Here is a 22,964-nt window from a genome sequence, read left to right on the forward strand (position 1 = left end):
TCTTGACTGCTCTCTGATTAATATTTATTGAAACTTTCTACTGAAGAAGTAGAAGAAATGCGATTTAAATTTGTCCTCTAGTTTTATTCCTAACAACTCGGATTTGCAAGTAATAGGCTAAATCTTTTACGTATCAATAAAAATAATTAGTCTCGACGTAGTCGATAATAATGGTTAAATAATAATTAAAAGGCTTTTTGCTATCTTGGAAAGTGGGCTGGTTGAGTTAGGTGAATAATGTTTTCAGGAGGATATTTGAAGCATCCAGGGCTGGATTGATTAGGTATGGGGTCTGATTGGAATTTCTTTTTGGTAAGCTTCATCTATATATTAAATTTTAAAGCAAAATTCAATTCCAGAGTATAAATAGATAAAGAAACATACACACATTTCTCCATTCTTTGTTTTGATTTGTTCTGACCCTTATGTTCATGAGCCATATAACTACTTATTTTTTGTTCTTCACTTTTTTGAGTTGTTTTGATTCTTGCTGTCATTGATCTTTCAACTGAATATTTCTATATTCTTCAATTTTGTTTTTAACTGAGCCCAGTAGGCATATATATTCTCTTATAATTCAACTGCTAGTATCGAAAGATATACTACAAGAAATCTGAGCAGATACAAGTTATATAAGACAAACCAGCTCCATAGCTCTGTCAATTTCACAGAGTGAGTCAGAAGGAAAAGGGCTGAATAGTATCAACTGAAAAGCCCTTGCCTGCTGAAAAGAAGAAGAAGAACTTGTTCTAATTGTTGGTTTTGCTATTTAACTACATATCTCATGATATTTTTTTGGTAAATGTTTAGTTTTGCATCAAGTGCATATTTCTGCATATGGCAAGATTATGATGATCACAAATTGTTTCTTTAGAAGTGAAGAAGAATCAGTTACATAGAATAAGGGCACCTAATCTCTCTTGCCGCAGATACAACAGGCAAGTTGAATATCTTTTGCCATGATGGTCACCCCCTTGGCATGAATGGTGCACAAGTTGGTATCCTCAAAAAGTCCAACTAGGTATGCTTCACTGGATGGTCAATGTTCCTGTTACCTGAACAATTGTTTCGGGTCATGAAACTATTGTTAATAGATGCATTTTGACCTTTGGAACATCTTTTCTCTCTTGCAAAATTACTGCAGACTCACCATTATGGAGTTATTATATATTTGCACAATAGGGGAGGGGGTAAAACATAGCATATATTAAATACAGCAATGGTTAGTTTACATATTTAATGTATACTATGCTTTACCCCCACCCCCCTGATGTGCATATATATATAGCCCAAATTTGTTTCTAAACTATTACAGATTTGCAATTTCAAATATCTGATCAACAAAAATGGAAATGATTGTAATTCTATATGTGTAAATACAGGGTATTTGGGCTGGAATAACTCCATAACAGTGAGTTTGGGGTAGTTTTGCAAGAGAGAAAAGATGTTCCAAAAGTCAAGATGCATCTTTTAACAATAGTTTCATGACCCTAAACAATTGTTCAGGGAATAGGAACATTGACCCACTGGATTCTTGTAGGTCAGTTTTGAAACCCTGGGCAATCTCTTGCACAAGTCCCTGAAAGGGCAATTTCCATGTTAAGAGTTTGGTACTCTTTTGATAGTAACAAATCACTCTTAGGGCTACAGTTCCTTGCCTATATCTATGTGGGTTTTTTTATCCCACCAGTAGCAGGAGCCAACTTACATGCTGCCTTTGTTGCAAGCTAGTTTCTAAGTGCCTTTCCACCCTATTTTAAAAAGTCTATCTAATTTCTAGTAAAACAATAGTTATATTTTTAAAGAGCATAAACAAGGGATCTCAAATAGTATGCTCATCTAATTTATAGCTCAACAATGAAAATATCTCTGAATTTGTCACAAAATCTGCTCCCTGTTCTCTGCATAGGTACCATGCTTTCCCCTTTTCATTTTAGAATAATTTTCAAATCTAACTCTCTCATATCTTCAGACCTTTGAAAATTTAACAGAATTGCAAAAGAAAATTTAAACTGACTGCCCAGCTGTCTAAAATAACCCTCTTTGTACTGATGCTCAGAATTAAACTACATTGAAGTTAAACATGTTCAAGTGAAATTCTTTACCAAAAGTCACAAGAGATACTTTGATGAAATGGTATAGTCATATAAATATTATACATTTGCTAGCATAAGATGAAAGGTCAGCAATTCAATGATTTTTAAAGTGTAGTAAATAATTAAAACAAAAATGCTGGAAAGTAGTGATAAAATGTCAAGTGACAGCAATAGTTACTAGGGGTGGATTGTCACTAATGATAAATTACTATGGGTGGCAACCCAGAATGAAAGGGAATTATTGGGGAACTGATTTTTTATCCAAGAAGACAGATTTTTTGGGAAATCCCCATAAATTTAGGGATGGTGGAATTACTGTTTTTTTAAAATAAAATCTGCCTACAAATTTTTTCTAGGCCATGAAAACTGCCAAGTAGCATTGCTACTATGCTACCCCACTTTTTGTATGGTGGAGCACAACTTGTGTTTTGACCCCTTTTCTTTGAGCAAAATTATTTTTATATATAAAAATGACATTTTTGGACAAAATCTGCCAACAAATTTGAAAACTGCCAAGCAGCATTGCTTCTTTGCTGCCCCACTTTTTGTATTGGCAGAAGGTTTTGATAGATTTTCATTTGTGCTGAGTACAAAATGGTTGTATGCCTTTTAAACAGTTAAAGACAAAGAAATAATGTTTGATTACATTCCATTTCCTGCATAATTTAGTTCAGAAGGAAAATTAGTTGGTTTTGTGTTCTACATTTAGCTATTGTTTTTATATTAATAAAAAAGAGGCAATTCTAGAAGGACTAAAATAACTCATGGTGATAAGGTGATAATTTTAAGTTAGTTTGTTTCTTAGTTATCAAGGGACACTGATTGTGGAGAGTTAATATGCAAATCATCAATCTGTTATTTTTTTTAACCAGGTTAAAGCTGACAGATATTTGTGCAAAATTTTAGTTCCATTTGTTTTTCCCCATGCTCAGAAATTTGGTCTTCATTTTTAATGCATGAGTGCTTTTTATTATATTTCTATTTGGCTTTTGATTTACATTTTTTGGACATGTTATTTTTAGTAGTATTTACAAATAATGATTCTAAATAATGGCAGTTTGTTTTTTTGAATAGCAGAAAAGTAGTAGTAGTGGTTATCACAGAAGCTACTAAGGGACATGTATGGCAATTTTAGTCTCTATTTGCAATACACTACCTTGGAAGTCCTTAAATACCAATGTTGGTGAGAATTAGATACTATTTATGAAGTTTGCACTTACCATGCTCTAATTTTGGGGTTCTATATTATTATTTGCTACCAAGGGTGGTTCATGTTAATACCTCTGAAGTTGGGAAGCTTCTGGAAGCAATTGCTAACATTGCATTCTTGAAATACTTAAAACCAATGAACTATCCTTGTCATGTCAACCTGGCTTTAGGTCTGGTCAGTCAGTTGAAACAGACCTGATTAACAGATAGAGAAAAGACAGTTAAAAAATTTGGAAGGGATGGAAAGATGTTTTTCCCTGAGGTGGCTGCTGTTGGAAGTGGTGTACCCTAGGGAACAGTATTGGGTCCAAATCTATTCAATCTACATATAAATGATGTACCAAAAATTCTTAATAGTAAAGTAATAGTAAAGCCTCTATGCTGATGACTCAAAACTTACTGGTTGTGCAGATGCAGAAGAAAATGTTGACTCAACACAACTGCACCTTGATGTATTCACTCACCGGACTAATAATTGGAATCTTGAATTCAATGCAGCAAAATGGAAGACTCTCCACCTTGGGAAGAAAAACCCACACATTCTGTACCATATAAATTGTAGTAATGGGTCCTACGAAGCTATTTTCATCAGCCATGGGGAGAGAGATCCTGGTGTCCTGGTAGATGACAAGTTGAATTTTCATATTCATGCACAAGCAACTATTGCAAAGGCTAATCAGACACTTGACTTAATCAGAAGAATACTCACTAGCAGATTTCCAACTGTTATGAAAAAGCTATATATGAGTCTAATTTGACTAAGGCTAGAGTTTGGAATGTGTGGTGCATGCCCAATCAACAAGACTGACAAAGCAGTAATGGAATCAGTCCAGAGGAGTGCAACAAAATGTATTAAAAACCTCTATGACGTCCCTTATCTATACCATGTGTGTAAGCTCAGAATATCATCTCTAAAATATAGACACAAATGAGGCAATGTGAAAACAACATACAAGCTTCTAAATGTTGAGGATACCATTCATGATCTTTTCCAGAAGTAAGTAAATACCAGACTAAGAAAAAATTCTTTTGAAAATGAGTTGTCACCTTGTGGAACTCCCTTGGGGAAAAAATGGTGATCTCTACTAGTGTGGATGCATTCAAGTCATCACTAAATAGGGAGTGGCTCAATAAACCATGAACCACTGCTTGGGACCCCACAGATGGGACCTGTCAGCTTTAACCCAACAGGATTAACTATCACCACTGAAGCTGGCAGACACAAGATTCATTCTATCAGTAGCAAGTGCAATTTAGGTAATTTTAAGGTAACAAATATTAGCCTCAGATTTAGAATCATTAACTTCAGAAACTAACCAATACTAACTTTTTTATGAATCATGCACCATATATGCAATATTCGCTTGATGTGTTTTGATTAGCAGCAGTCACACTGCAATCTTAATGTTTAAGGGGGCACATAATAGTAAAACACCCAGTTATCTGTTGTTAAATATTCTTAGTTTGTGTGAAGACATAAGGGCATTGATTTTGGTTTCTATTAATTGCAGAGAACCAGTACTATAAGCTGTGTTTACTTCCTTACAGGATGGCTTCAGCCTTATAGAAGATAAACAAGTATGAGTATTCTCAATCCATATACTCCCCCTCCACTCCACCCCAAACCTTATAACAGAAACCTGATAGTAGAATATGGAACTCCATCCCTCTGGAAGTCCCTCTATCTATTTCTGCAAAGGCAGTTTTTTGTTGGGACTTTCCAGTTTAGTAATTTCTCTCTCTCTCCTTTGTTTTTATTTTTCCTATGGTTTCTCCTTTTTGGAATTCTTTCTCAAGTGATATATCTCTATCCTATTCTTTTTAAAATTGTTTTCAGGAATCTTCTTAACTTTTAAAGTCCTTATTTTTTTTCTGATGTTCTAGTGTCAACTTTGTCTTTCCTGTTTCTTTACTTTCTTGGTTTCTACTTATATATGTATTGTTTGATTTAGAGTATTATTTATGGTTCTTTTAGTGCTCTGTTATTGTGTTGTATGGCCTATAACAAGCAAAGCGTCTTGGACCAAATAACATTTTTACTTTTGTAATAGTGTTTTAGTATTAATAAAATGATTGATGATTGATTGAATAGCAGCCTTATAAAGGAATTGAAAAAATTAGTGTTCTCAACTATGTTTGATAAAAATTTCATCTGAATATTCAAATTTTGTTTATAGTTTTAACTGCAATTCAACATGAAAAGACTTAACATATTATTCATATGATTGACCCATAATAAAAGCATGTTAATTAATAAACAAGCAGAAACTAATTTAAAGCAATGTTTCCCAAAAAGTAAAGTTTGTAAATGAAAAGTAAAGCATAACATGACAAAGTAAACCTAATGAAAGAAGAAATAAAGCCAAATAATAAGCCAAGTTTAAAACAAACAAGTTGCTATGAATGAGGAAATGAAACCTAAAAGGAACATAAATCAAATGAATAATCAAGCTACTGAAAATGATTTCGTATTTTGAGCAGTATTTGAGGTAAATAACAACGCAACAAAATCCCTTATAGTGTTCCCATACTTTGTTGTGTTTAGCAGAGAAATGTCAGTAGGTCTATTGTGCAAAAAAAACATTTATGTGTGACTTCTTGTTGTTGCTAAGGCACATATTATTTGTTTGGGCACATACCCATAATGTAAATGTTCTAGGGATGAAGTAATACGGGTCTAGAAAGGAATCCATCAGTGTGGTGTAACCTTATCACCCTTGAACTTGCATGGAACTTTGTATCTTTCCAGAAATTTGGAAAGTTGCTCAAATTCTTCCAATTTTGAAAAGGGGTTAAGAAAGATTCCATTATTATCAATAAATAACCCTTCTTTCCCCTTGTTTTAGGAATTTGAAAAAATAATTCATAAACGAATTGTTTTATATTTTGATAAGAAGTTTCTCTTCCAAGAGTCAGTGTGGATTGAGGCCTGGTCATTCAACCAAATAAGCTACTGCAGAACTTATACTAAGTGTTAATGGTTCTCTAAATGATAAAAATCTGTTTTACTACATAAAAATGGCCTTTGACGCAATATATCTTAGAATCCTATTTGGAAAAATTAATAATGCTGAAATTAGAGGTAAGGACGTAGAATTATTAGAATCTTACTTGCATGGCCAAAAAGTTCACGGGGGCATTAATGGCAACATACCAAGCCTTGGCGGCTCTACAGATGATATTGGTGATCCATGGGGGGATAGTACTAGGGCCCTTATCATTCCTAAATGACGTTTATGCTTACCTCCTGATGGTACCTTGGTAGCAGTTTCTGTAGATGATACTGCAGTGCTAGTAAAGGCTCCTTGTTGCTAGTCGGAAATGTGACTCCTTTTAACACAAGGTTTGCTTGTAGTTATTTGACTCCAAACTTATCGGAAACTGAGCTTATGATAGTTGGGCACTTAAAAGTAGGCACTGGATAAGATTGGAATAGAAGAACTGACCTTAGGCCAAGTATTTTAGGTATCTTGGGAGCATTATTGATGAAATCTTGTCTTTAAGCAAACTATCTGATTATTTGCTTCTGAAATTATAATTTGGACTGCCTATATTGACTAAAACATGTTTCATCTCTCCATTCTTAGTATCTTGTAGTGTTCCCTCTTTGAGTCCTATCTTAAATATTGTCCTATAATTTATCTCAATCCGCTTGCGGTTTACATGTAGCCTCTACAAATAATCCAGGGTAAGGTGGTAAGAATTCTTGGCTCCTTTATTCCTTGCCCCACAAGCCTTGAAACCTATCTGAGACCCAGCCCTCTTTATTTCTTGATGTTTTTAATCTCAAATAACTAAAATAATTACAAAGAGCTATGTGATGTTTTAAGTTATAATATTCAATCTCCAATAAACTATTTTCATGATAAAGCTATTGCTATTACTGGGGTTCCTGTTTTCCTCTCTATTTTCCCTACAAGAAGCTACGTCTTCCTCTGTTTAAATGAGAAAGGGCTAGAATTGTTTCTCAAGGAAATGTGTTTTGAAGATTATTCCTTATCGAATAGGCATTCACAAATAATGGATTCAGTTGTAATGTTTGTTTGATTTTTTTTTACTCTGGGATGGCCTATACTCTTTTTTATCTTGTTCTTCTTCTTTTTCTTGCCTTTTGCTGCTTGTTTTCTTGATGTTTCTGAAGATGTATTACTTTACAGTCTTAATTGTATCTTTATTTTCTGCATACTAAGTTGACACATGGGGCTCTGTTGTCCATTAATCAGAATTGAAATTATTTTTATGACTATTTGTATTAATAAAGATTTATTTACCAGTATAATGATGGTAATCGTTGGTGTGACCTTACTTCAGAGAAAGTACTACTAATTTGATTTTAAACATATTGACTGTTCCATGCACATTACCCTGATGACATGTTCAATTTAGCAGAACGGTTTTTTCTGTGCTTAGTAGTGTGTCGCATCACCCTGGAGTTCCATCCACCAAAGAGGCAGTTTTCGGTCTTGGTAAATTTGCTGTTAATATTGAGAGTGTGCAGTTATGGAGACAAAATATTTTGCTATTTTTTGTATAACCCTGATATTTTACTAGGAGATTGTAAGAAATCCAGAGTGATACTAGTCCTGTCTAATTTAGTTGAAAACTTAGCAAAAGACATCCATGAACGAAGTTTTCAGAATTGCTTAGCATGCTTGGTTGTTGCAAAGATTGCTATAGAAGGCACATTCTTGCCTGTGTTTAGAGCTACTGACAATTATCCAGTCGCTATGTTTTCTTTTGCAAAGTTTCTGCTTTTTATGTCCTGAAGACTATATATAAACGTATTTTCTTAGCTTGTAGGATGGAACTGAGCTTTGACTAACAGCTGAACAGCATTACACTTCCTTTCTTCCTTGGTTAGATAGGTCCAATACCCTTTACTAAGTTTATCTCTAATTAGTATTCGTTTCCTTATTGTAGTCCTCTTTCTACGTGGTATTGTTTTCATTTCGTTTTTGTGTCTTATTTTATTTTGAATTGTTATTTATTTATTTTTTGTTAAGGTTTTGGTTAATAATTCATAATGCAACTATCAGTTTGGTAAAAGTATTCTTTGGTTCCCTGCAATTTATTTTGATGTCTTGGGAGCAGGTAAGTAATGAACAGAACCATCCCAAGTCTATTAAATATTATTATTGTGAAATATTACAAGTCTACTAGTATTCCTTGTATACTCTATACTTTTTTGTTCAATATTTTTCTGTTTTTAAGTTGTGATTTTTATGTGTTTTTTTCCTCAGAAAGATGGCAATTTCAGATGGAGACTTGGATAGATGGGTAGAATTGGCAAGGGATTGCAAATATCTTCCAGAGAACGATTTGAAGCAACTGTGTGAAATCGTATCTGAAATTTTATTGGAAGAATCAAATATTCAACAAGTTTCCTCACCAGTGACGGTTTGTGGTGATATTCATGGTCAGTTTTATGATCTTCGAAAACTGTTTGAAATAGGGGGCCAAATTCCAGACACTGCCTATATATTCATGGGAGATTTTGTTGATAGAGGATACTATAGCCTAGAAACACTTACCTACCTCTTAGCGTTGAAAGCAAGGTGGCCTGACAAAATCACGCTTCTTAGAGGAAACCATGAATCAAGACAGATTACTAAAGTTTATGGATTTTATGATGAGTGTCTAACAAAATATGGCAATGCCAATGCTTGGCGGTACTGTTGCCGAGTTTTTGACCTACTAAGTTTATCAGCTTTGATTGATGATACAGTGTTTTGTGTTCACGGTGGATTGTCTCCTGCTGTAAGAACGTTAGACCAAATTCATCTAATTGATAGAAATCAAGAGATTCCACATAAAGGTGCATTTTGTGATCTAGTTTGGTCCGACCCCGAAGACATTGATAATTGGAGCATGAGTCCTAGAGGTGCTGGCTGGTTGTTTGGTGCTAAAGTAACAGACGAATTTTTGCATAGCAATAGATTAAATCTGATATGTAGAGCTCACCAATTAGTCCATGAAGGCTTGAAGTATATGTTTGACGAGAAACTGGTAACAGTGTGGTCTGCCCCGAATTATTGCTACAGATGCGGAAATGTTGCTGCCATTTTGTCTTTTGAAGATGCAAACACCCGGACTCCAAAGCTTTTTAGTGCAGTTCCTGATTCAGACAGAGTCATTCCACCAGCTATAATCACTCCCTATTTCCTTTAATTGTACATGCTGCTGTAAATCTCTTTTTTTATAATTAGTATTTCCTTTACATGGTATATAACCAATTAATTTGTTATTGAAATTCAGGATTTTATTACAAATAAACTGGTAAAGCTTTCTTCTTTAGGGCTCAGTGGGGAACCCTCTGAGACATAGGATTATTTTTTCACCTCTTTTATTTGTCTCTACTTTTGCAATTCAGTTGCTTATGGGTGTGAAAAAATCAATGGTTGCCTTGATTATTGTCACAGATAGTTGACTGTTGTGAACCTGAAACTTTTCTAAGTAGTACCCCAATAAGAATTTGTAAAAAAGAGAAATTCTTGATTTTCTGCTGGTTGATTATCCGCAGTCTTTCCAATGAACCCAATTAATTTGACTGAGAAAGATTATGGACATGCCGCCCAGTAGTGTTACTTGTAAAATACAAAGTAAAATGCACGTAGCTTTACCCTGTCATCACAACGGGCGATTTCTAATTTATATTTAAGCACAATGGATGAAAATATTTTCCAAGATTTTGTTATTTTAATATTAACTTTTATTTGAGCCTCCCAATCAAAATTGGCACTAAAGTCATTGGAGTATGCCAACTTTATTTCTTGCAATTCTTGTGATTTATCAATTTGCATTTCAGATAACCTTTATAATCGGTTTAATGTGGCCGTTCAATGTCTCTGTGAGAGCTCTGTGACGACTGTTGATTGTGTCAAGATTTATTTCGGTTAATATCCAAATCGGAAGTTAATTGAATTAAATTTGATTAAAACCAAGTCGTTTTCCAAATGAAATCAAACATTGATGCTAAAACTTTACACTGAGAAATTGTTATAAGTATAAGATGGCTGTCCCTCCAACTGCCCATTCTTTACGCTACATTTTCAATTCTCTTAAACAGGGAGTTGTCACCTCCTTTTCTATGATAGTTCAACTTTCGCAAAATAATGCTTCAAAAATGAAAATAAACCCCTGAAAAGGCGCAGCCTGAAATTTGTTTGAGGGATAGGAGTCTGAAACACCAAAGTGATAGTTCAGTTCTTAATGGCGAAAATTTCTTGGGGGATAGGTGCCAGGTATCTTCTGGGGATATATCCTACCTCTTCTACTTTTGTGCGAATCAATATAAATGCGATCTTTACTTGCACACTAGAAGTATTTCCGAAACAAAAGGAGAGTTATCATCCCCTTAACTTTCAAATTGTACACTTGGTACGAATGTTTTACTCCAAATTAGAGAGGATTGAGGTTGGACTTGTTTATATTGACCCGTAACTCCTTTCGTGAAAAGTTGAAAAATTAAGTGTCTAAAAATGTACTTTTTTGACTTTGGGCACCCATACCCCCACAGTGACATTTACTGACCTCCCCTTCAAATAGCTGGTGCGGAGCTATGCAATATTGTACATTACTGCATATGGATTCTATATAATAACCGCTCTTTTCGTACGGAGTGTATCAAAAAGTTTGAGGTAACAAACTGTCTGCTAATAATAACCGAAATTCTAAAAAAGGGAGTTCTCATAACAATACATAGATCAAAAGAATCAGCCTTTTATGATATTAAAAAAAAATCATCGGAGTTTAAAGTTAGCCACTAAAAGGCATGGGCATGAGACGCATTGCCTGATTTTCGAATAAGGGGGAAAGAACCCCAAAAAGCCGAGTGATCTTGGTGATAACTGGACCTCCGGTGCCAAGGCCCCGTTGAGTATTGCAGTAATTTTGACCTGTAGGACAGTTTCGGAGTAACACACGCAACTATATTTCACTGGAAATTAATCTGTAATTTTTATGAATTTGCAGCAAATTATTAAAATCCAACCTTGTCTACAAAGTTGCCGCTATTCTAGGGTATCAAGGGATTCTAGCTGCGCTAGAAGAGATACGGAATTCTGTTCTTCAGCTTTGAGAGAGAAAATTTAATGTTTTGCAGGATTAGGATATAAATTTTATGAAAAAGTTTACTTGCACAGCTAGGCTACTTTTGCTTTTATACCATGTACAACGTAAAAAAAAAAGTTTCTTTTCTAGAAAACTACTGAAAATCTTATAAACTTCACCTTTCAATTTCACTATTTTCATACCGAAAAGAAAGAGACAAAAAACGGAAAGAAACAGAAAACTTACTGCCACCGACCATCTGTTTTTATGGCACTTGGCATTTACCAGCTTGGCATTTACAGATCGCAAATTCTGTCGGTCTGTCTGTCCTGGTTTTGCTAGTTTAGCCACTTCCAGATAAGCTAGGACGATGAAATTTGGCAGGCATATCAGGGACCAGATTAAGTTAGAAATAGTCGTTTCCCCGATTCGACCATCTGGGGCGGAGTGGGGGGACGGTTAATTCGAAGAAAAAAAAATAGGTATTTTTAACTTACGAATGGGAGATCGGATCTTAATAAAATTTGATATTTAGAGGGATATCATGTCTCAAAGCTTTTATTTTAAACCCCAACCGAATCCGGTGACATTGGGGGGAGACTTAAAATTTTGGAAAATGCTTTGGGCGGAGGGATCGGGATGAAACTTGGTGGGTAGAATAAGCACAAGTCCTAGATACGTGATTGACATAACCGGTACAGATCCGCTCTCTTTGGGGGAGAGGGGGGGGGTGTTAATTCTGAAGAATTAGAAAAAATAAGGTATTTTTTACTTACGAAAAAGTGATTGGATCTTAATGAAGTCTCATATTTAGAGGGAACTCGTAACTCAGATCTCTTATTTTAAATCCAGTGTCATTGTGGGAAGTTTGGGAGGGGAGGCAAGAAATCCTGGAAAACACTTAGAGTGGAGAGATTAGGATGAAACCTGATGGGAAGGATAAGCACAAGTGCAAGATACGTGACTAACATAACCAGACCGGATCTCCTCTCTTTGGGGAACTTGGGGGGGTGGGGGTGTAATTCCGAAAAATTAGAAAAATGAGGTATTTGTAACTTACGAACAGAACAGACCAAAAACAACAGAAAACGGTAAGAAAAAAAAAAGAAATGCGACTGATTCAGGAAATACGGTGCCGACTGATCGTCTTATTTGTGGTCTTCGTTTTCTTATGATTACCGAAGGCATTTTTGAACGCAAATGATTTTCGTTTTCCATTAACTGTCTTAACATTAGATCCTTGACATTTCGTTCAGTTGTAAATTTATCTTCCATGCACCAGCAATGCCTATTCGAACACATAAGAAGAAATAAAATATATGAAGCAGATTGTGTATCAGTAAAAGTAAAAAAGGTAGAACTTAAAAAAAAACAAAAATATATTTAAGATGCGTACCTTTGTAAGTAAGGAAAATTTTTAAACAAGTGTATTGGACAAAGTAGTTACCTACCGTATCTACAATTAATTCCCCTGCTCAAAAAAACTTAAATCTTCACTCTTTGAACTGTCATTAAATCTCAAAAATCTTGCATTGAAAATTCCACTTATTTAAAAAGTAAAAAAAAAAAATATTACTATTACCTAAAATATGACTAAGATGAATTTTGATATGACATATAAATAAATAAATTTTCATTGAAAGAGATAGAGAACTCTACTTAGGAAATAACTTTAGAAAACAACTTCTTTTATATTTCTTTTGCTACAAACGATTGTCAATGAGCTATCGGTTTGGTCCGCAACAGAACATCTCCCCATTCTCTCTCTCTCTCTCTCTCTTCCTCTCTCTCCCCTCTCTCTCTCTCTCTCTCTCTCTCTCTCTCTCTCTCTCTCTCTCTCTCTCTCTCTCTCTCTCTCTCTCTCTCTCTCTCTCTACTGCTTTATTCTTTTTCTTCTTTATAGCAGATTTACAGCACCAACCAGAAGACGATTAAGTCCAAAAAATTAGAATCTTTGAGCATTGAAAAAATTAGAATCTTAACATTAAAAACAAGAAACAAAATCGCTTTCTTGGTGATAGTGACAAGAAAATCAATTCTGGTATAAAATTTCGAACTACATTAGCCCATGAACAAAAGATGGTCTCAATCAAAGCTTATCTCGGCAGTATCTGATGTAAAAATTCAAACACTTCTAAATTCAGTCAAAGTATTATCTTAATGAACTAACACTAGTACTAACCACAAAAATATAAAATATTACGGAGATAAGTGATAGGAATAAAGTTTATTTTTCGATAAAATACGCGAAAGAATATTTCTAAATAAAGCAACTCTGCAGATTTTGGAACAAGGGGTGACGTTATAACAACACCACAAATATATACAATATATATATATATATATATATATATATATATATGTATATGCATGAGAAGTAACCGACTATGACAACGACCATGTAACGGTTGAAGACTGAGAATGGCCATGCAACGTTTCAATGTTAATCGTCCATATTCCAGTTTAGCATCGCTATGCCGATTAGTTCCAACTAGTCCCCCCCTTTTTTTTTATCACCATCGTCAGAGGCACCACTACTATATAATTAACTCACTGGATTAAGTTTAAACTCAGGTTTCAATTTTAGCGTAATTTTGATTTATATTCTAATAATAGCAACTTGTGTTTCTATAATGGAAGATGGAAAACAGTCTAATTTTTAAATAACAGGAGAGTAGAATTAAATTCAGAAAATTTTATAATATCTAATGAATGTCAAGAAATCCAAACTAATCCCCACTAGTGACCAAGGGTCAACAATCTTTTCGAAAATGCACTAAAATAGCAGTTCTTTTATAACAATCACTGAATAACTAATATTTTCTTGTTCGATTAACAACTGTCATAAGTACGCCTACATAACATACGATTTTGGAGGGTATTCTCGAAGAAATAGGGGGGGGGTGCAACTTTAATATGTGTTTATAGGTCCTAATGTCCGGTACATTGGAGTAAGCCTGCATAATTCAAGTCCCCACAGAAAAAGGTCCGTTTTCTTTAGTATATTTTTACCTTTTTTGTTTGGCTTATATTTCAGTTTTCACCGTCATTTTCACTTGATATGGGAAAAATGGCTCGAATTTTACGAATTTCTGGGCTATCGTTTGATTTGATTTCTTTGTCCTTAAGTGGGCTGATGGTGCAAAACATAAGCTTTAAGGCTTCTATTTAATAAATCTACCGGCTGATACTGTCTTATACTATGGAATTGTCTATTTTGGAGCTCTAAGCAATTTAAGCAGTACTTTGCAAGAACCCTGAATAATGAATTTTTGTCTTTTCATTCATAAAGTTGAGATACAACTTAGTCATCCTGCTGGATTTGTAATAACTGCAATTAGAATCGAATAACGACTTAAAAACAGGGTAGAATTGAAGTTGATATGGAATAGGGGGAACAAAGGGGCAGGGTAGCAATCACCTCCTAAACTTGTTTTGCCCCTCCCCCAGATCAAAAAACAAATATCTTTTTTGTTATTTTCAATTCACTGAAAAATACTTTTTTTGGTGGGCATTTTCAAAGGATCTTTATAGATGAAGGATGTCAGATTGCGAAAGATTGTCCTTTTAGGCCATTTTTTGCCAAAGATTGGTAATTTTTTGGGACAAATGTTCACAAGGTGAGAAAAGTTCACAAGGAAGGGTTTGAAGGAAATCAAAAATTCATGGATGGGTGTAAAGAGTGGAGCTTTGGATAGATTGGGGTAGAGGAGGAGCAAGCTTAGCTGCACTGGCTTCAGGTGGTTTGATGCGGCACTGAGTTGGTAGCGGTAGTAATAGTTCGTGAACGTTAAATTGCGAATAAAAATAGATAAGTGGGTCTTAAAAGTTTTTAGAACCTTCACATAGCTACACACCGACAGAATTATATGATGAATAAAGAACATAATATATTTTGACTTAGGAGGGCCGAGCTACCTACATCGTAGGAGTAAATCAATAGTTGTAAAATCCGAGTAAATCATTCACACATTTCTTCTTATAATTAACAAAAATATAACAAAAGTTTAACGGGAATGAAATACGCTTCTTTTCTCTCTTTTTTTAAAATTCTTTCAAATCTTTGCCAGCTCAAATAAAAATGACCAAAACAATAAACTTATGATAAATTCCATAGGGAATAAAATCAACTATTACGATATCTCATTAACTCCACAAAAAGCAATTAAAGCCTAAAAACATGAGGATAATAAAATATTAAAAGGCAGAGAACTCAACAAAATCATCTATTCAGCAAATAGAAACATTTGTTAACTGGCAGAAGTTATACTGTAAACGTTTTTAATTTTCACGCTGAATCTGAGTAATTGGTTTATACAAAAATAAGATGAAAATAAAGGCCATAAAGTAAGGATTCCACTCATTTATATTTTCAAGCCAACACTCAATTTTTAATAGGTATACCGGTTTACGAGAAGAACAATATTATATTTACAGTTGAATCGCAATAATGCAACGGACATAAATCAAAGCTTTTCTTCCACGGCTTGTATCGATTGGAGTTTCAATCCAGGCTTTTACCCACATAGCTGAGAAAAAATGGTCTCATTAGGGTCTGTTGGTGGGATCTTAGGGGGTGATTCAGGTCACAAATCTCTTCAGCCCGGTGTGGTTACATTACTTAAATACCGAAGAAAACATTAAAAAAAAAATCAATAATGAGCAAAGTGAAGATAGTAAATAAAGAGACAACTGCTAAAAACTCCTTTTAAACAAAAACTCCTATTGACATGTTCTAATTCTTGGGTCAGATTTCATCTGATTCAAGAATTTGAAACTCATTTGTAATTCTTTAGAATGTTGGTGCAACCATCCAAAAAAAAAAAAAATGACTTTCAACATTTTCCTAAACACATCCTTCTACCGCCAGAGTCTATGTATAAACCAAAAATAAGTTAAAGGCTTAAATCCCTTGTCAAAAACTCAACGAAGCAGACATTGAACAGAAACAACACACTGGAAACCGATTAGAATATATCAGGGCAGACACTCCAATTTTGTTTTTCCTTGCATTCCCAGTATCCCCCTTTATATAGATGATGTACAGAATTGGTGATTGGTTCCATTTCTTTCTTAAACCAAATTGGCTCGTACTGGGGAACAGGACGACCTAAAATCAAGAAGAAAATGGTTTGAAAATTGACTAGGCTATGAAAAAACCAACTTTTTTTACGATCGAAACGCAATAAAGATAGAATTGAGCAAGAGAGAAAAGGAAGAGACAGAGAGGAGAGAGAAAAACAGTTTAGTGATTATTTGAAAATAGATTGGATAGTCCTAGAAACTTAATAAGCTATAAATAGAAGAAAGGAATAACAGAGGTGGAAAATAGTAACAGCTCAAAATAAGCAATGAAATAGCATACCTTCGAACTAGTTGCCTTCCGATTAAGTAATGTAATGACACTGTTTTTTTTTATCTGACCTTTGAACTATTTTTAACAAAATAGCTATAAAAATTTTTCATCAGATGGGTTCCGGAAAAAGGGGAGGGGGCTAGTTGCCCTCGAATATCTTTCGACTCTTAAAAAGTGAGCTAGAACTTTCAATTCCCGATCAAATGAGGCCTCTCAAGTTGATACGAGAATCCCTTCCATAACAACAATACATGCCCCCAGGGCATTACTTACAACGCCTGCCCCTGGAAACTGAGGGATTGTGTTGACCCCGGAGTTTTCGTTATATGATTTTTCAAAAACATGGCTATCTCAAAGTTCTTATCGGATGGGTTTGAGGAAAAAGGGTGTGGGGGGGGGCTAGTTGCCCTTCGATCTGTTTTGGATCTTAAAAAGTGAACTAGAACTTTCAATTTCCAATCAAATGAGCCCTCTCTGAAGTTTATACGAGCATCTCTTTCATAAGAACCATAACTAATCAACATAACTTAAAAAAAAAAAGGTAAAGGATACGGCATTAGACTTTTACTGTCCGTACCGGTGGTGCTGATCTCCGTTTCTTGGCCCTTCAGCCAGGAAGTGCAATGGGGGGTTGGGGGCCAGCCATCCTGTGCTTTCGCACACCCTTCCTGTTTACCTTCCCCAGATTCCTCCAGGTACCCATTTGGAGCTGGGTCGACTCTGGCTAAGCTTACTGAGTCACGCCACTGACCCCCGTCCCAAACTGAAGAATTGAGTACACAGGGATTCGAACCCGCGTCCTCTCAGACAAGGGATTCCGAATCCAGCGCACCAAACCACTCGGCCAGGACGGCCAAGTGGGTCCTGGCCGTTATAACATAACTTAAAACGCCTGCCTCCGAGCCCTGGGGGATTTTGTCGACACCAGAGTTTTTGTTATCAAACCTTTGAACTATTTTAAAAAATGAGAAATCTCAAAATTTGTATCGGATGGGTTTGGGGAAAAAAGGCGTGGGGGGGAAGGCTAGTTGCCCTCCGTATTAGTTGGCAACTCCGATTTAGTCGCGTAAACACCGGAGTCTTTTTTATATGATCATTAAACTATTTTTAACAAAAATGGCTATCTCAGAATCTTTATCGGATGCATTTGGGGAAAAAGGACGTGGGAACGGCTAGTTACCCTCGGATCTGTTTAGACTCTTAAAAAAAGAACTAGAGTTTTCAATTTCCAATCAAATGAGTCCTTTCTGAAGTTTATACGAGCATCCCTTCCATAAGAACAATATATGCCCCCATGACATAACTTATAACGCCTGCCCCCGGGCCCTGGGGGGTTGTGTCGACATCGGAGTTTTTTAATATGACATTTGAACTATTTTAAACAAAATGGCTATTTCAAAATTGTTATGTGATGCATTTGGGAAAAAAAGGTATAGGGGGGAGGGGTTAGTTGCACTCCGATCACTTTTGATTCTTAAAAAGGGCATTAGAACTTCCAATCAAATGAGCCCCCTCCAAAGTTTATGCGACGACCCCTTCCATATGAAGTGCCCTTGGGAAAAAAAATAATAACAAAACATTGGAGCCGTATGGCCTTTACTATAGGCAACGGTATAGCGTTGAATGCCCAAGGTTTCACATATATCCATAACTCGGGTAGTACCTCTTCTCCGGACTTTTTCATATGTTCCGCGAATGTAAAATCAGACAACAACAAAAAATTATTATATTGATCCTCCATGTCATTAGTAAAGCAGATTGAGACCAAAAGGAATGCCAAAGGCCTTAACATACGTTTATAGATTACAGCCTATAATAAATAACAGATGTCTGAGTTATTTCCAGAATTTAATGTTAAAATATACCTTCTTGTGCAGCAAGTTCCGCCTCTAGTTCTCTCGCTCTTCTAGTAGCTCTCTGTTTATTTTCCAAACTTTCCTTTTTTTCATTGGATTGATCCCAATCTCCCTCCTCCATAAGTCTTTGATCAGGTCGGAGTCGACTATCCGTAGGAGCAACACCTTCTTCCAATTCATTTAATTGGCAAGCGAATTCTGAGAAGTTGTAATATTTCTCGGCTTCCAGCCTAAAGAGAAGATGAAAATATACTACTTCCTGTTTTACACTGTTCGGAGTTAATGTAAATAAAATAGTCAAACTACATCCATTAATTTAAGTTTCCTTTGGAGTCACAAAGAACACAAATCTCATTCAATGCTTTGTTACATAAAAATATCACTCACATAACGATTAAAACAATAAAATTAGATTATTACCGGGACTAACAGGTCCGGGATATGACGTGAGATGAAAAAATCATTGAAGAAAAGAAGATGATTTCTGGTGAAAACAGTTCTAAGATCTGCTAGTCGGATGAGACTTGCTATTTGCTCGCAAAGCCACGTGCTTTGTTATAAGACAAGGGACAACTCTGAATCTAGCCAAACCCCCTATTTTGATCCATATAATAAATTAAACAAAAATAAAAGTTTTTTTTAATGAAAGTAAGGAGCGACATTAAGACTTAAAACGAACAGAAATTACTCCGTATATGAGAGGGGCTTTTCCTCCTCGACGCCCCACTCTTTACGCTAAAGTTTGACTCTTTCTCTTAACTCTACATTTTAAAACAGTAAAAAAAACTTTAGCGTAAAGAGCGGGGCGTTGAGGAGGAAAAGCCCCTTTCATATACGGGATAATTTCTGTTCGTTTTAAGTTTTAATGTCCCTCCTTACTTTCATTTAAAAAAACTCTTTTTTTGTTTAATTTCTGGACGTTTTTTAATTAATGCTTTTTTTTTATCTTGGCTCTCCATGCATTAATAATTAAAACGAAATTAGCATATTAATTTTTTTGGGCTAAATGGCTTTTTCATAGTTTTAATCGGAGATTTTGAGAAAAAAGGAGCGAGAGAGGAGGCCTAGTTGCCCTCCGATTTTTTGATTACATAAAAAGGCAACTATAACTTTTAATTTTTTACGAACGTTTCATAAGTAAAAAATAAACGTAACTTACGAATTAACTTACGTAGCGAACTTCTATATTCGTATGTTTTTATTGCGTATATGAGGGGGCTCACCCCTCGTCGACACCTCGCTCTTTACACTAAAGCTTAAATTTTGTCCCAATTCCTTAAGAATGACCCCTGAAAATGACCCCTGAATCACAAAGGCCGTAGAATAAATAGTTGAAATTACTAAAAATACTTTAGCGTAAAGAGCGAGGTATTACGAGGAGGTAAAACCCTCATATGCGTAATCATTTCTGTTCGTTTTGAGTTTTAATGCTGCTCCTCACTTTCAGTAGAAAAAACTTTTCATATTTATTTTTTCATTGTTTTTTTTAAATAATTCTAGAAAATCCTACGCCCCCTCCATTGAAAGTCTCTTCCACCATGAGAAGTTCCTCCATGGAAAGATCCTCCCACGTAAACCCCCTCAACTCTTCCCCCAAACCAAAAAAATCCCCCTGAAAACGTCTGTACACTTCCCAGTAATAAAATGGCTATCTCAGAATTTTGATCCGGTGACTGTGGGGAAAAATGAGCGTGGGAGGAGGCCTAGGTGCCCTCCAGTTTTTGGTCACTTAAAAAGGGCACTAGAACTTTTAATTTCCGTTAGAATGAGTTCTTTCGCGACATTCTAGGACCACTGAGTCGATACGATCACTCCTGGAAAAAAAAACGAAAAAAAACGAATAAACACGCATCCATGATTTGTCATCTGGCAAAAATGTGAAATTCCACATTTTTAGATAGGGGCTTGAAACCTCTACAATAAGGTTCTCTGATACGCTGAATCTGATGGTGTAATTTTCCTTAAGATCGTATGACTTTTAGGGGGTATTTCCCACTATTTTCTAAAATGAGGCAAATTTTCTCAGGCTCGTAACTTTTGACGGGTAAGACAAATCTTGAAACTTATATATTTAAAATCAGCATTAAAATGCGATTCTTTTGATGTAACTATTGGCATCAGAATTCCATTTTTTAGAGTTTTGGTTATTATTGAGCCGGGTCGCTCCTTACTACAGTTCGTTACCACGAACTGTTTGATACACCTAATAACTATTATCCCTAATGACAATCTTAATAGTAAAACATTATTTGTATTCTATTATTATTATATAGGACGAGAACTTTTTTGACAAAACCACACAAGAAAGAGGAGAAACATTAGTTCGGCACAGTTGATAAAGTAAATAATACTAGAATATCAGTTTTCATTTTTCTTATTCATCTTAATAATCTTAAATGGATAATAAGATGATAAACAGATGATAACAGATGATAAACAGATGAATAAGAAAAATGAAAACTGATATTCTAGTATTATTTACTTTATCAACTGTGCCGAACTAATGTTTCTCCTCTTTCTTGTGTGGTTTTGTCAAAAAAAGTTCTCGTCCTATATAATAATAATAGAATACAAATAATGTTTTACTATTAAGAGAATAAAAAAAATCTGTTTCTATTGAATATCTATAAATCTTGTGCCATCGTGGAAGGCGGGCCTCATAATAGGAGAGTATCCTACTAAATCGCTGTGTATGTTGTTTTTAGAAACTTTCTTGCAGAATGCCCCCAAATTAAATCTGTGAAGCATCAACGGCTCAACTTTAAGAATTCTTTTTATGGAAAAGTTTTTCTTTGTCAGTCTAGGTGGGAAAGAGGATAAAGTTTGTATTGTCATTAGGGATAATAGTTATTAGGTGTATCAAACAGTTCGTGGTAACGAACTGTAGTAAGGAGCGACCCGGCTCAATAATAACCAAAACTCTAAAAAATGGAATACTGATGCCAATAGTTACATCAAAAGAATCGCATTTTAATGCTGATTTTAAATATATAAGTTTCAAGATTTGTCTTACCCGTCAAAAGTTACGAGCCTGAGAAAATTTGCCTCAATTTAGAAAATAGTGGGAAATACCCCCTAAAAGTCATACGATCTTAAGGAAAATTACACCATCAGATTCAGCGTATCAGAGAACCTTATTGTAGAGGTTTCAAGCCCCTATCTAAAAATGTGGAATTTCACATTTTTGCCAGATGACAAATCACGGATGCGTGTTTATTTGTTTTTTTTTTCCAGGAGTGATCGTATCGACTCAGTGGTCCTAGAATGTCGCGAAAGAACTCATTCTAACGGAAATTAAAAGTTCTAGTGCCCTTTTTAAGTGACCAAAAACTGGAGGGCACCTAGGCCTCCTCCCACGCTCATTTTTCCCCACAGTCACCGGATCAAAATTCTGAGATAGCCATTTTATTACTGGGAAGTGTACAGACGTTTTCAGGGGGATTTTTTTGGTTTGGGGGAAGAGTTGAGGGGGTTTACGTGGGAGGATCTTTCCATGGAGGAACTTCTCATGGTGGAAGATACTTTCAATGGATACTTTATTTAAAAAAAAACAATGAAAAAATAAATATGAAAAGTTTTTTCTACTGAAAGTGAGGAGCAGCATGTAGATTTTATAATAATAATAATTTATTTATGCCCTCTATACACACATGGATGTACACAGAGGAGTATAGGAAATAAATGAAAAGAAAACTGAAAAATATAAAATTACACTTCTAACGAAAAGGACGACAATAAATAGCTCATAATACTCATAATAACTCATAAATATATGACAAATAGCTTATGATAGCTCATTAGTGCATAATACTAAAAACACTAAAAACATAACGCATAAACACTCATAATACATAACACATTAAACCAATTGCAAAAATGCAATTTTTCCATTAAACAAGACAATTAAGGGGAAAATTTATTCTATTTTCTCTAGATCGTCTAAGAAATTGATCGTATTGTTGATCCATTTTAACAGAAATATCAAATATTCCAAATTTCCTTATAATATACCTATTTTTGAACCTTAGTGGAATTCCAAGAAAATATTTATAAAACCAGAAAAAGTACACATGGATACGCTTTTTATCACTTTTACTTAAGAATTTCAAAAACGGAACAATGAGAAATACATGAGGTGAAAACATTGAATTATAAATCATAGCAAGTGTTTGTTTATCAAAACGACCTTTTACCCTGACTAGCAGGCCATACGTTTTCCTAAGTTTTTCGAATACAGACGATAACGCCAACTCCTGCGTAGCTTTAATTGACGGACCAAAAGGGCACCCAAACTAATTAATGGAATCTTTATTTTCAATATTTGGTGATCCCACCTAATTGAATGATGCTGGAAATCCCTATTATTATTTGCCACTAGGCAAATTTATGAGTGGTGCC

At 35.0% G+C, this 22,964-nt stretch overlaps 2 protein-coding genes across 4 annotated transcripts in view; one reads left to right on the forward strand and one right to left on the reverse strand.

The window, feature by feature from the left end:
- Positions 1 to 34: 34 nt before the first annotated feature.
- LOC136036136 (serine/threonine-protein phosphatase 6 catalytic subunit-like) lies at positions 35 to 9,591 on the forward strand. Of its 3 annotated transcripts, XM_065718163.1 has the most exons (3): positions 85 to 109; positions 4,817 to 4,883; positions 8,546 to 9,591. In XM_065718163.1, exon 3 carries the CDS (start codon positions 8,550 to 8,552, stop codon positions 9,471 to 9,473), a length of 924 nt encoding a protein of 307 aa, XP_065574235.1. In that variant the 5' UTR covers positions 85 to 109; positions 4,817 to 4,883; positions 8,546 to 8,549; the 3' UTR covers positions 9,474 to 9,591. The 3 variants fall into 3 exon arrangements, with proteins under 3 accessions (XP_065574233.1, XP_065574235.1, XP_065574236.1); XM_065718161.1 differs by lacking the exon at positions 4,817 to 4,883 and having other exon boundaries at positions 35 to 109; XM_065718164.1 differs by lacking the exons at positions 85 to 109; positions 4,817 to 4,883 and adding an exon at positions 289 to 312.
- Positions 9,592 to 16,099: 6,508 nt separating this feature from the next.
- Positions 16,100 to 22,964, reverse strand: part of LOC136036137 (oxysterol-binding protein 1-like) — a 117,192-nt gene continuing 110,327 nt past the window's right edge. Inside the window, exons 13-14 of the mRNA XM_065718166.1 lie at positions 18,576 to 18,796; positions 16,100 to 16,464 (exon numbers count right to left, since the gene is read on the reverse strand). Of these exons, the coding sequence (XP_065574238.1) occupies positions 16,322 to 16,464; positions 18,576 to 18,796 (364 nt within the window). The 3' untranslated portion in view covers positions 16,100 to 16,321. The remainder of the gene's footprint in view (positions 16,465 to 18,575; positions 18,797 to 22,964) is intronic.

This window comes from Artemia franciscana, chromosome 15 (assembly GCF_032884065.1).
Source record: "Artemia franciscana chromosome 15, ASM3288406v1, whole genome shotgun sequence".
Taxonomy (NCBI): domain Eukaryota; kingdom Metazoa; phylum Arthropoda; class Branchiopoda; order Anostraca; family Artemiidae; genus Artemia; species Artemia franciscana.